A 15,012-nucleotide genomic window follows, 5' to 3' on the forward strand; every position below is an offset into this window, starting at 1 on the left:
GACTGCAGAGAGCCACACGTCAAGCGCGTCGTGGTTCCAGATCCATCGCGCAGGTCGGTACGCGACATTGTCTCACGGAGGAGAGGCTCATCGTCCTCGAAACCTTTTTGCATGGAGACCGGAGATGGAGGGTTGTGATTCGGCGCGATGCTTTTGAGTTCGTGACGGGAGCAGGAAATGACCAAACACGATGGATGGAGCAAACGATGGTGTGCCGTATTAGCTGGTCTGTGCGCATGGACCAGAAACCGTGTACGTACCTGTCTACCGTCTGAGACGACAAGCTGTGGAATCGATCTAGTAGCGAGAGAAAAGTTTCAGATCTCAGTGCAGTGAGTCGTGACCAGATCCACCAAAAGCACGACGCATGCCTTTCCGGTTGACCGTACCAGCAGACAGTTCCGTTCATGCCGGGACTGCCTACCGTCTAGCTTCGCCTAACATCAACTAGGCGTCTCGTGCAGCTCACATTGCTTGAAGCATAACGCAAAAAATGTAGTATTAGAATCGTCCTTTTGCAATGAACAGCAATGCACCAACGGAAAAAACTTCGATTTGTAAAGAAACTCAACTCGGTGGAGTTGACTAGATTGCTCATTCCTGCGTCCGGTCTGGAAGTCCCAATTCCCAAACTATGCTGTCAAAAGCTTCATACATATACGAGATCAGAGTCGCAACGACGCTTGCCGAAGCACTGTCTTGCAGCCATCGAGACCAACAGAAGAGTGCGATTTGCAATTCAGGATGAACCTGACACAGAAGAAACGGGAGTGTGAGCCACTCACAGAAGGTAAGTTCCTATTTTGGACGGACAGAAATAAGTTCCGCTAGTCAATGCTATTGCACTAGGAACTGCAAAACTTCAGATGCTTAAATTCATAAGCCTGTAACTACGAAACAAGGCTAAGCAGGAACAAGAGGAATGACAGAATTGAAGAAGTCAAGTTCAGACTTCTGTGGAACGCCAAAGCCAAGCTCATATCAATTCACTCATCCTCTTTATCTACCAAGGTTGATCTCTGCCAGACTGCCGACGATGGAATTTGTCAGCTGTCTCTGTCCAGAAAATTCTCCAATCCAAAGACCTACAAGGTCGAAGCCCACTCTGTAGTTTGGTCCAAACACACCTGTAGCCGCACAACAAAGACCAATGAGGTCCAAGCCCATTCGGAGTCGGTGTAAGGGATTCAGTTAAGCGGTACAAAACCTGTCAAACCTAACCGATCACTCGAGATGCTCCAAAAGATTTGGGTACAGAGATACATGGAAAAGAGAAAGCACGCTATTTGAACCAGATAACATCATTGGCCAATATCATGTGATTTTCACTCCTAAGTTAAAAGGTGCGATTCTATATTAGATATATGCTTATTTAACTTCAAAAACATGCAGAAGCCGAAGATAAATTTTTGTATGTTGTATAGGACTATAAGAGTTAATAAAGTTTCCTTAAAAAAACTTCAAAAACATCATGCATGTTACAAGCATACCCTACCAGAACCCTTCAAAAAGCATATCCTACCGACGAAAAGTAAATGTGTACTACTCCAGCCTACAGAGGACCAAGGTCAGGTTGAGTCTCCATTTGGTCACTCTGAAGAGACAGCCTCACTCTGGTTGAGTCTCCAGCGTGAAATTTTCTAAAGTACAGTACCTGCTTCGAAGTCCAAGAACATGGAATTTGGGGCCCCGTGCAGCACGGCCCAGTCGGCGCTCCCGCATTCTCCGGAGTCCAAGCTCTTAAGTCTCAACCCAAGATAATGGGTTTGGTAACATCCAAGCTGAAGATTCAAACGGACACTACATATAAGGCGCCAAATGAGAGGAGCATCGGAGGCAAACCAAGCAGTGAAGGGAGCCAAGCATGGGCACCACAAACATGAACGTCATTGCCCTTCTCGTCGCTCTTGCCGCGACGCTCTCCTCATACTGCAGTGCCTCGTCGCCTCACTATGCCTTCCCGCCAATCGAAGCACCAGCTCAAGCGCCCTATGTCGCCGCTGACGGCACACCATGGATCTGAGAATAGGAAGCATCACCATCACGAGTTGCCACCGGTTGAGCCACCATCCTACAACAGTTCACCAGACCACAAACACCACGGTCACCAGGGCCACCATGGCTACCATCACCACCACCATCATGAAGCTCCCGCAACCCCTTCCCCGACTCACCACCCTCCACTGCCACCTGCTTATCACGCACCGCCGCCTCATTTTCCACCCCCAACTCACCACTCACCACCACCCCCAGCTCACCACTCGTCGCCCCCACCTCCATCTCGCTATCCACCACATATTCCGCCACCTCCAACACACAAGTATCCGCCGCCACCGTCACCTTCTCATGGCAAGGCACCACCACCTCCAAGGGGCCACAGGAAATTTCCGCCACCACCTCAATCGATGTACTCGGCTATAGCGCCTGCACCGGCTGATTATAGTGCCATCTCACCATCCGAGCAAGCTCCCATACCACGCCATCCCTGATAATGCGTCTCCGCCACATCAAAATGGATCATCTCCACCATCGTATCTTTGATGCCGGGACCAAGATAAACACTTACCGCAGTTAGTAAGCTCGCAGTTAAACACTGGGCAAGAGATCAAACGCTCAATGCCTCAATAGCTACTTTGGAGGTCTTCTTTGCTTTTTCATCATATTTCATCGTCCAAACAGAAACTTAATGAATAAAGTGTGTACTTTGTTTGAAATAATGTTGTTGTTTAAGTTCTAAATTGAAACGTTTCTTTGTCATCTGGTTCCTGTGTCATGGGAAACATACTTACAACTTGTCCAGGTCTTTACTCTTACTTGTATATCATTGCTTATCTATCAGACCAGAATTTTTCGTTCGTGTTAATGAACTCATCGATAATTACTGTTATAACATCATCTGAAAAATAAAATGTAAGCTTAATAGACTCCAGTGTAACAATCAGATATATGGCAATCATCTAGTACCACTAAATTCAATTTATTTTCATAGCACTAGCAAAAGAAAAAAGTTTCGGCTGGACTATATCTTAGTATATATCTTACCCTTCAGTTAATTTCGGTCAAAAATTTGTAAACCATGTTAAAAGTACTTACAGCTCCCTTGCTAGGAAAATGTTTATCCTTTAGAAGACAAAGTGGTATGCTGGATGCGATCACATCAACAAACTGGCTACGGAAAAGAATATTAATTAATGAACTCACCTGGTGGAAGATTGCATCAATAGGAAATTCACAAGACCCTGAAGGAAAATCTGCAATATAACAAGAAGAAGAAAAATGCACAACACAAATTAGCAGAAAGTGGTATAAAATAATCAGGACAAGCTGCGGAGAAATTGTGTGCAGGATTCAACCAGTGATCGGATCATAGCTGTGAATAACCACTTCTGTTGTAGTTGCTCGGTGTGTACATTGTGCCATTGTGTGTTTGTCATATGTGAACCGGGGGATTTGTCCCTTCCACAGCTACGGCGAAACTAGACCTGTCCAAATGTGTCTGTCGGGCTGGCTCGACTAAGGCACGGCCCGACAAACCTGACTAAACAACCGGGTCGTGTCTTGCCGACCCGCGTGCTGGAGGCGTGGCCCACGGCACGACCTGTGGTTGATCGTGTCGTGTCGAGCCAGTCTGGGCACAATTGCGGCACGGCGGGCTGGGCGAGCGAGGAGGGGTGGCGGGGGCATTCGGGGCGGGGCAGAGGTGGGGGCAGAGGCGGCGGTGTGGCTGGGAGACGGTGCGGCTAAGCGGGGCGGGGAGCGGCTGGGTAGGCTGTCGGGGCGAGGGGGCGGGGCAAGGCGGTGGCAACGCGGTCGAGCGGGTGGGGAGGGGCGACGGGGGCGTCTGGGGCAGGACAGAGGCGGGGGCGACGAGGCCCGGCAGCGGCGCGGGCAGGGCGGGTAGGGTGGCCGGAAGGCGGCGTGGACGGGACGGGGTGGGCTGTGCCCATGCTGGACTGTATCCGTGCCGGTTCGACGTGCCTTGCGCTCAGCCCAGGTACGGCCCGTAGCACTGTACTGTGCCGGCCCGACCTGTCTATGCTCGAGCCGTGCTGTACCTGGATCATGCGTATAGTACCATGCCTCGGCCCGACCAAGTAGACATGACCCACTTAAACAGCACTAGGTGAAACTGTCGTCACAGATTTCCTTTAAAACAAGGATGATCATCACAACTCACAAGCATGAAGAAAACACTTACACTTGGTGGCTACGAAAAACAAAAGCTCTGACATACGACGTATCAACTGACGTACATAATCGCTGACTAGTTCCGACAACCAAAGCCATCCAAAAAATGACCATTGACAACAGAATCTTAAAATAGAGCAACTCGCAAACTGAACTCGCGCTGCATCTGCACGCACTAAGAATACTAGCTATGCCACTGCAACCAAAGCATTTGCTAAATTGACCACTTTGACACCGGCCTCAAACATGCTTTCAAAGACCTTTAGATTGGGTAACTTACATTTTATCAAACATGCACTAATTTTAGCATTTAAATCCCTTGAGGCCTTAACAGTTAATAAGCAGCACGAGGAAGCTAAATAAGCGCCTGTGCAGAAAGAGAGGGCTACTCTAGGAATTTTTGGGAATTGGATCAAGTTTGAAGTAAATCCTAAGGATTTGATCCCAGTCCCCACTATCCAAACAATCCGTAAGTGTAACAAAACATCCCGAAACGGATCAACCGCATCATAGATGAGCTGCCATTGATTTCTAGGAACACACTGATCCCCATTACAAGGGCAGGAACATTGAGGATTTGAGATAAATATATATTGCCCGCTCGGATCATTCACAGGACGTCTGCTTATTCGTATCAATTAGGCATGAATTGCAAAGGGGAAAACAGAAAATTCACGAGCAAAATTTGCAGAGCGAAACCCTAGAATCAGGGATTCCGTGAGCTCCTGCCGCGCAATGACAAACGATGCGTACCGAGTCTCCATGGATAGTCACATTGAGCCATAAAATTCCAACCTCAGACCCCAAATTCACCTAGCGATCACGCAAAGTTTTAGGCGCGCAATGAGACCCTCCGCGGTGCTCGCTCCTCCGGGCAGGGAATTTTTTCCGGTATATCCGATATATCTGGTTTAGTGGATCTGGTAGAAAAAAATATCATATTTATTTGAATTTTGTCTAAGTATATCTGATAAATCATATATACCGATGATCTATAGTAAATTTTATTTATCGGTAAAAAAAAAACCCTACCTCCGGGTAGCCAAGCACGGGATCGATCAAGATCTCGATGTTTCTATTCTGGAGTTCCGAGAAATGCAATGGTGGATAGCAATTTTGCGGGCGGCGACTCAAGATGCGACTAGGGATGAAATCGGATCGGATACGAACGGATATAGCTTATTCTGTATTCTATTATATACTTTTTGTGAATCGGAGTCGGATATGGATAGTGACAGATAATTTTTTTTTATCTTGTATCGTATCCTATATTTTTTTTAAGTCGGAGTCAAAGCGGATAGTACCACAAGCTTTTAATTAGTCGGATAGATAAAAAAAATTCACATCATTTGCATTCCAACATAATACAGTAAAAAATATATGGGTGTAATCAAAGTGAGCACGAGAAAAGTGATCGCTGAGCTATAAAAATAAAAACATTTAGTATTATCTGTCTATGAATGTGTTATAATCTACCTATATATTACTATATTTTTAATTAAAATTATAATATATTTTCTCATAATATCTAACATTCGAATACTTCGAACTGATATCCTCATCCTATATCATATCTTTTTTTCTCGATTTCAAAGTCATAGTGTTAAATAATGTTGGAAACAAATAGTATTAAATAATGTTATATACGAATACCAGTCGTTACATATTTATTTTACAAGCCTTCAGACGGCGGGTAGGCGGAAAATATCTATGGTGTTTTCTCCCCTAGACGCGAGGAATTGGGGTGCGGATACGATCAGATGAGGCGAGTTGTCGAGGAAGCCGCTTGAAGCATTTCTGGGCTTGCTTGCAATGTTTTGGCGCGGGAACTGGCTACCTCCGCATCTCGTGAGCTTAATGGGCCCAGATCGAAGAAAGGCTAACGGCGGCAGATCCTTCATTGGGGCTTGTGAGGGCAATGTATCCCATGCTGTGGTAATGCCCAATTGGGCCATCGATAAGCTTGAAGATTTCTTAAGTGAGTTGATGGAGAAGCAGGTGACCTGGTACCAGGAGATGTAGGTGAGACTGTGTTCATAAGTCAAATTTTCGTACAAGAATGTACTGAACTGTATAGTTTATATGGATTGATTGTTTGTCTTCAGCGTTTCTTCTAATAAAAGTTTGTCAAAATGCTCTGTCACAATGATATATGAAAAGAGTAATTTTTATAAAACTAAAACTATTTATACTAGTGTAACATAGAACTATAACTTTTAAAGTATATTTCATAAAATTATAACTATTTGGATCCTTATTAACAATAAACTACAACTTTTTGATCTAACCCTACTTGCCAGTGACACGTGTCACATGATCAGGTCTCACTTGTCAACCATACATATGCTAAAAAATTATAGTTTTTGTTACCAATAATCGAAATAGTTGTAGTTTTGTGAAATAGACTTCAAAAGTTATAATTATGTGCTACAATGATACAAATAATTGTAGTTTTATGAAATTTACTCATATAAAAAATAAGTGTCTGATGTTGTATCTGCGGTGCTTGTCGTGCCCATAGAAAGCTTGCTTTGTTTCAAAAAAGCTTAGCAGGCTATTAATGTGACACAATTGTGATTGAAAGCCTGGATTGTTGTCAACTTGTCAAGAATTACGGTCAATTCACTAAGGAAAAATGTAGGATTTTTCATTTTTCTCGAGGAAGAGTGACAGATAAGCATCCAAAAAGATCTTAGCAGCAACATCCTTTGTACATATTAGAAGAACTTAGCTGTCCTGATTGCTTGTGAATTGAGACCTAAGACTAACTTGAGCCTTCTTAGATCCCTATTTGGCCAATTTTACTATAGATTATTGTGAGAAGTGAGAGTTCCATTTTGAGGCCTAAAGGTCTATTAGGGTAGTTATTTGCAACCTTCAGTGCCATTAATGTCAACATTGTTAAGTAAATAACTTTATATAATGCATACAGTTCCACCTACCATGTTAGGACTGATCTAAGAGCAGACCAATACCCATTACATATATTGAGCTAAGAATCAAACTCAATATATAACGACTTCATAGATGACAATAAAAGCAATGACATAACTTAATAAATAAAACACCGCAGCTAGCGTAGATCCTTTATTCTTCTATTCTCGTAGGCAGTCGACGAAGAGCACCACCTCAGAATATGTCATCCTCTGAGTAGTCCTCAGAATAATTCCCGACTGAGCAGTGTGGTTATAGCAAGTGTGGGTACGTCTCGTACTCTGCAAGTTGCGATAAAGTAATAAAATGAAGGCCATCATAATAGTAAAGCTTATAGGGGTTTATTTGCATTAAAATAGAATTTAAATAAACATTTAATAAAAATGAAAGTAAATGCTGAAACTAAATAACATTAAAAATTAACATTCTTGACCTCAACCGAAGTTGACCACCTCAAACATGGTTCTCATAACCATTAATGTCCCATCCACCCATGGTTATCCAAAAACAATGTATTCTAATCATGTGTGGCATTCCTTGCCTCTCATAACCATGAGAACAGCTGATATATCCGTTTTACACTCTGCAGAGGTTGTACATTTTACCCATAAGACATGATCATCCTTTATTCTTGTGTTGATCAAACACTTACACATGAGATGTGCAGCTATGATTCTCACCACAAGGCCTTTACAAAGTTTCTCCCAACAAGTATCTACTCACTAAGGTTTTACTACGTAGCCATGATTCTCACCACAAGGTCTTTACAAAGTTTCTCCCAACAAGTGCCTACTCGCTAAGGTTTCACTACGCGTGACACAAATATCCTCAACAACAGAAATCCCCTCTTACGCCAGACGGTTCTATGAAAATCTCATCCATCCCCCATTGTACCACCTAGTCTACACTATGTTGGGAGAGACTAATTAATTGACTAGACACGTCACATACCAGCCTTATGGTTGCACTATAAAGCTCGGTCCGATCACACCATGAACCGGTCCTTAATCGAATTGAACAAGATTATTGTCCACTTGGCCTTGTCAACCAACCCAACCTTTTGCTTGATTCCCTAGTTCATGTTGCTAAAAACACAATTTTATCTTGTTGCATAAAACTATTATCAAGTTATCAAATCAACTTTTTCCCAAGCATGGCTAAACAGTACTACCCTTAATCCCACAAAAATCGAGGCGGCAAGGTAGATATGAGAAAACTAAGGGATTGCCTATGTTGGGTTTCCCATTGACAACTATAAGCATGAAATTTTGTAAACAAAAATATTTAGAAAAATAGGATCAAAATGTATCAAGATAACTTGCCTTCACCCTAGGCTCAACGGGATCTTAGAACTCATGGTCCTGGAAACATGTAAACTCTTGCTCCTGGATGTTGGAGTCTAATCACAAAAGAAAACAAGGCAATAAAAACCAAAAGCCAAAAAAGAGCTAAAACGCATCAAACGACTCCACTTAGTATTTTTATGATTTTTGATGAATTATTGACAATGTAAAGAAGAGATTAAGAATTTTCTCAGGATTTCTGGAGGCTCTTGGTATTTTTAGGAATTTTTCTAGATTTTCTAACAATTTTTAGGAATTAAAAAGGATTTTTTTAATCAAGAAAACATTAAAACAATTAAAACATATTATTTTGAATTATTTTACTAAAAAACTCATTTTATAATTTACCATAATTATTTACCATTTTTCAGAATTTGAAACATTATAGAAAACTTATTTAAACATTACAACATTTATTAAAACATTATTCAAAATTTTATTTGTTATTTTAACCCAAAAACATATTAAAAACCATTTATTCTATTACTAGAAAAATATGAAAATATTAACAGAATTATTCTATTGATGGCTCGACTTTCAATGGAGAAGGTTTAATTGTGCATGGTAGGACAAAGGAAAAGAATTTGCATCATATCCATAGATGTAAAAGTTCGAATGGTTATAGGGGTAGTTTGAAGTCCAGAGATAAAGAAAAATAATCATAACATATATGAATGTTACAAGTTGAAGAATACAGAAAAGAGGAAAGGTAAATCTAATAAAGAAGGTAAAGCTTCTATTGCTGCTTCTGATAATAGTTCTGATGGAGAGACTCTCGTTGCTTTTGCCGAATGTGCTAGTAATGGTGATGAATGAATTATTGACTCTGCGGCATCTTTTCATATATGCATACATAAAGATTGATTCACCACTTATAATTCTGCTCAAGATGATGGTTCTGTTAGGATTTGTGATGACAACCCACATCCAATTGTTGAAATTGGATTAATTATGATAAAGATGTATGATGGCATTGTTAAAACTTTGACAGGTGTAAGGCACGTTCCAGGTATGAAAATGAACCTTACTTTCTTGAGTACTCTTGATAATAAAGGGTATGATTGGTCTGGTGGAGATGTTATTTTGAAGGTAAAAAAATGTCCCTTATTGTACTGAAAGATGATTTGAAGTCTGTCAATTTATATCATATCCGAGGCACTACATTCACAAGTGATACCGCTGTAAGTTCACATTCATTATCAGATTATAATACTACTAATCTTTGGCATATACGTCTTGAGTATATGAATGAACTTAGTTTGGCAAAATTAAGCAAGAGAGGTCTTCTTTATGGATATAATATTAGCAAGCTAAAATTTTGTGAGTATGGTATTTTTGGCAAGCATAAGAGGGTGAAATTCAACACTTTTATTCATATAACAGAAGGTATTATTGATTATGTGCATTCTGATTTATGGAGACCATCTCATAGGCCTTCACTAAGTGGTTTTCATTATATATTAACTATTATTGATGATTATTCGAGGAGAGTTTGATCTTATTTCTTGAAGCATAAATTAGAAGCATTTAAATCATTTAAAGAGTGGAATGTTATGGTTGAAAGGCAAACCCAAGAAAAGGTAAAGAAACCTCGCACTGATAATTGGATGGAATTCTGTTATGATGAATTTGATTCATATTGTAAGTCTGAAGGCATTATGAGGCACTACACTGTTTCTGGTACTCTACAATAAAATGATGCAGCTGAGCGTACGAACAGAACTATTATCTCGAGGGCCTGTTGCATATTGTCTATTGCGGATATGCATAGGTGTTTTTGGGCTAAAGTTGCTTCTATTGCTTGCTATCTTACTAATCGATCACCCAACATTGCCATTGATAAGAAAACTCCAATTGAGGTATGATCTGGTTCTCCAGCTGATTATTTAGAATTGAGAGTTTTCGGTTGTCCTACTTATGCTCATACTGATAATGGTAAATTAGAGCCTAGAGCTGTTAAGTACATCTTTCTTGGTTATAAATCTGATGTTAAAGGTTATAAATTGTGGAATCCTGCAATACAAAAGGTGATGATTAGCAGGAATGTTGTCTTTAATGAATCTGCTATGTTGCCTAATGCTCCTGTTCAGAGTCAGTAGAGTTTTAGTGTGCAGGTGGAGTATTTTATTAACGCAAAAAGTATACTAGATGATGTTGTCCAAAATGCATCTATTGCTGATTTTTTTTTATTGATCATGATTTATCTAGTGTTCCACCTTCTTCTTCCGTTGTGCAGCCTACACAACATTTTATTGCAGTTGACAGGCCTATAAGGCAAACTAATCCACCCAAGAGGTTAATTATGGAGTGTAATATTGTTGCTTATGCTTTGAGTTGTGTAGAAGAAGTTGAAGGTAATGCAAAACCTTCTAATTATAATGAGACTATTACTTCTGTTGATTGCAATAATTGGATGACTAAAGTGCAAGATGAGATGGAGTCATTTGAAATGAATGATACTTGAGATTTAGTCAAATTGTCAAAAGAGAATAAGCCTGCTTATTGTAAGTGGATTTTTAAAAGAAAGAATGATATTTCTCCCAATTAAACAGTAAGGTATAAAACAATATTGGTTACTAAAGGCTATAAATAGATTTCAAGCATTGATTATAATGATGTCTTCTCCCATGTTGTGAAGTATAGTTCTATTCGCATTTTACTCAGTATTGTTGCTATGCGTAATTATAAACTTGAGGAATTAGATGTTAAAACTGCATTCTTACATGGGGAGTTGGATGAAGATATTTATACAGCAAAGTAGTGCCCGGGCGTCCAATATATCGGACATTGCAACTGTCCATCGCAATATCGAAGACTAACATCTGCAACATTTGAAATCAACGTTCGCAACGTCAAAAAAATACACCAAAAAAGCACACAGATTCGGACCCGAAAAATTATCTATTTGAGTTAATTCCTATATTCCGAGATGCAACATATGAAATTAACTTCTGAAACATTCAATTTGAACGTCTGAAATATTGGAGATGCGAAAATATAGGAATTAACTCGAATAGATAATTTTTCGGGTCCAGATCTGTACACAAGAGATTCCAGGATGCAACGTTCTCGAAGAATTTCTGCAACAAATTTTCATAATGTCTGAAACATTAAATTTAAACGTCTGAAACATTGGAGATATATAGGAATTAACTCGAATGGATAATTTTTTCGGTTCCATATCTATACTCAAGAGATTTTCGGGATGCAACATACGAAAATAACTGTGGCAACAAATTTTCATAACATCTGAAACATTGGAGATGCGAAAATATTTTTGGCCGGCCCAATGATACTATGGGCTGAGCGGGCCGTCCGTCCGATGCATCGGACGTGTGAAGGGGAGTATTTCCGATATTTATATGGATCAACCTAAAGGTTTTGTTATTCATAGAAAGGAAGACCTTGTTCGTAAATTAAAGAAATATGTTTATGGTTTGAAGCAATCCCCTAAATAGTGGTACAATAGGTTTGACTTATTTATGCTCTCTAATGGTTTTAAGCGTTATGATTATGATAGTTGTATATATTTGAAGATGTTAATTGTTTAACTATTTATTTACTTCTCTATGTCGATGATATATTGATTGTTGCAAAGGATAAATCAAAAATAGCCAAATTAAAATCTCAGCTGAGTAGTGAATTTGAGATGAAATATTTAGGTGCAGCAAAGGAAATTCTTGGCATGGAGATCATCAGAGGCAAGAAAACTGACAAGTTATATCTTAGTCAACAAGGTTATATTGAGAAAGTTCTTTATCGTTTTAATATGCATGATGCAAAACCAGTGGGTACTCCATTGACTGCGCATTTCAAATTATCTTCAGCTTTATGTCTTGAGTCAGGTTATGATATTGAATACATGTCTAGAGTTCCATATTCAAGTGCCGTTGGTTCACTTATGTATGATATGGTCTTCTCTCGTTTTGATTTATCTCATGCACCGAGCGTTGTTAATAGATTCATGACTAATCCTGATAAAGAGCATTGGAAAGCTATTTAGTAGATTTTTAGATATTTACATGGTACTTCAAATGCTTGCTTGCAGTTTGGAAAATCTGAAAATGGATTTATTGGTTATGTTGACTCAAATTATGCTGGTGATTTGGAAAAGAGGAAATCTCTCACAAGTTATGTTTTCACCATTGGTGGTTATGCTGTTAGTTGTAAAGTATGTTTGCAGGCTACTGTTGCTTTATCAACTACTAAAGCTAAATATATGGCTATTTTTGAAGCATGCAAAAAAGCTGTTTGGATGAGAGGTTTGTACACTGAGCTTTGTAGAGATAATTCTTGCGTTAATATTTTCTGTAATAGTTAGAGTGATATTTGCCTTACAAAGGATCAAATGTTTAAAAAAAAACAAAGCATCTTGACGTGAGGTATCATTTTATTCGAGATATCATTGCTTAAGGTGATATTAAAATATGCAAGATAAGCACTCATGATAATGCTGCTGATATGATAACCAAGCCAGTTCCTACTACTAAATTTGCACTATGCTGAAGTTTAGTTGGTGTCATAGTTTGAGTCTAAGAGATTTTTGATGTTGGTGATATTTATTATTGAAGGGAGTTCATTGATGATTCTTCATTTGCTACCAGATAGAATTTGTCTCAAGGTAAAGTTTGTTAGATTGTGATTCGAATTCTTGTTAGGCTATACAAGAGACACATTCGGCCCACATTTCAGAATAATCCATATTAGACTCGAGTCGCATGTGTCAATCTCTATAAATATATCTTGTAATCCGCATGGATAGTTGAGACATTGATTGTAATCCCCTGTATTGTACATATTCCTGATATAGTGAATATCGCTGATTGACGTCTGTGATTTTTTTTCTGTAAGAATTTTTCATGTAAAAATTATATCTCATGTTTGATACTATCGTGCTTGATTTCTAACACACATCTCCCACTAACTAAGCAAAGCTCGGTTTATGGTTTATTCACCGTTATATTGGCTTCTCAGCTAAGCAACCACAGCCCTTAACTCTACATGTTTAATATGTGTATGCCACAGCTAATCAACGAATCCATATTTATGAAAGGTGCTTCTTTCAATTTCCGTTTAATCATCTCAATTGGGGTACTCTGGTTATGTTAGTAATATTACTTAAGCAGTCCTTTTCAACTGATCAACGAGATGTCGAACATAGTTGACTTGGGTACAAGTTGAGCTTGTCAATGTTGGCACCGTGTTAAAGAAACATGGAGCTTCGTGGAGGAAGCAACACTCATAGTTTATAAATTATTGCATAGATAACATGTTTAGCTTAATTTTTGTGCCAAAACAGCCTTTTATCAACTAACCACTCATTCAAGGGGTGCTTTACCCAGTAGGATTGCTGTTGATAGCCCAAGCAGTTCTAAGCTGACAAATCAGCCTCCAATTTGCTAGATGGCTATGGTTTACACAAAGTGGAGGGGATCAAAACGGGCCAATAAACAATAAAAATAGGATTTGTGAGTGCTCAAAGAATATATAGCTGCTTCATTCCCTTTGCGTTTAAGCTTAGATGATTCCTTTTTGGTATTAGGTGGAGTCCTTATCTTTGTTTTAGCTATATAGTTAATTTCATGTTTCCGCAGCTATAATTTATTCCAAGTTGCCATGGATTCTCCTTGTATTTTTTTAATGCCTAAACAGTGTAAATTTTACTCACAAAACAAGTTAATTTACATTGTAACCTATCCAAAATGTTCTTTCCTGCAGTTAGGAATGGAGTTTCCACAAACTGAAAAGGAATGGCACCAAATTTATGACATGATATGTATTCATGTTTCTTTCACTTAGCTCAATATTTATCTAGTTTATATAATTACTCTCACATACACACAAGATAGATTTTTCTAAAAATAGTTAAAAAAAAAACTTGACCATAGGGTACTCACACAATTTACGAGCATCGGGGTTCAGCTCAAGTAGATGATCTCTAGAGGCTCTACTAACCAAGTTGTTGCTCGTTTCTTCTCTAAAGACAGTAAGACACTGTGAAAAGTGAATATTCTTTGCTGCATGACTAATGTGCGTTTTGCATTGTGAGCGCGTCCTAATGTGTGTTATGCATGGACCAGTGACTGAATCAGGTCCTGCAAAGTCATGAATCCACTAATAAAGGTCAAATACATATATCTTTACGGCTAGTATCTTATACTCCCTCCGATTATAAATATAGATCGTTTTAGACTTGTGCATAAGGATTAAGAAAATAGATCAAATGACCTTGTTGCCTTTCATTTATTCTGTATTGAAAAAGATAACTCATTCATTTGTGAGAGTAGTAGCATTTATTAAACAAGGGCAAGACAGAAATAAAAGAGAAAAAAATGCATAGAAATTCGAGAATGACTTATATTTAGAGAATAGTTGAGGAAGTTAAAACGACCTACATTTACAACCAGATAGAATATTTACTAATTGAAGACTCCTTTTGATGTCTTTACGTTAATCTAAGAAAATCATAGAAATTCTCATAAAAAACCAAAACATCCGACCGTCGAATTAATTGATTGACTAACTGTAACCATAGATCAATAACTAG

The 15,012-nt window shown here is 39.0% G+C and overlaps 2 protein-coding genes across 2 annotated transcripts in view; one reads left to right on the forward strand and one right to left on the reverse strand.

Moving 5' to 3' along the window:
• Nucleotides 1-1,844: 1,844 nt before the first annotated feature.
• On the forward strand, nucleotides 1,845-2,772 carry LOC133889002 (extensin-3-like). Its single transcript, XM_062329430.1, is given in 2 exon segments — nucleotides 1,845-1,994; nucleotides 1,996-2,772. Coding segments are annotated over 2 exon segments (624 nt in total). The 5' UTR covers nucleotides 1,845-1,864; the 3' UTR covers nucleotides 2,490-2,772.
• Nucleotides 2,773-3,151: 379 nt separating this feature from the next.
• Nucleotides 3,152-15,012, reverse strand: part of LOC133887986 (protein FAR1-RELATED SEQUENCE 7-like) — a 38,619-nt gene continuing 26,758 nt past the window's right edge. The window contains exon 4 of the mRNA XM_062328056.1: nucleotides 3,152-3,251. The gene's annotated coding sequence lies outside the window, so the exon portion shown is untranslated. The remainder of the gene's footprint in view (nucleotides 3,252-15,012) is intronic.

The sequence above is a fragment of the Phragmites australis genome, chromosome 13, assembly GCF_958298935.1.
Source record: "Phragmites australis chromosome 13, lpPhrAust1.1, whole genome shotgun sequence".
Classification (NCBI taxonomy): domain Eukaryota; kingdom Viridiplantae; phylum Streptophyta; class Magnoliopsida; order Poales; family Poaceae; genus Phragmites; species Phragmites australis.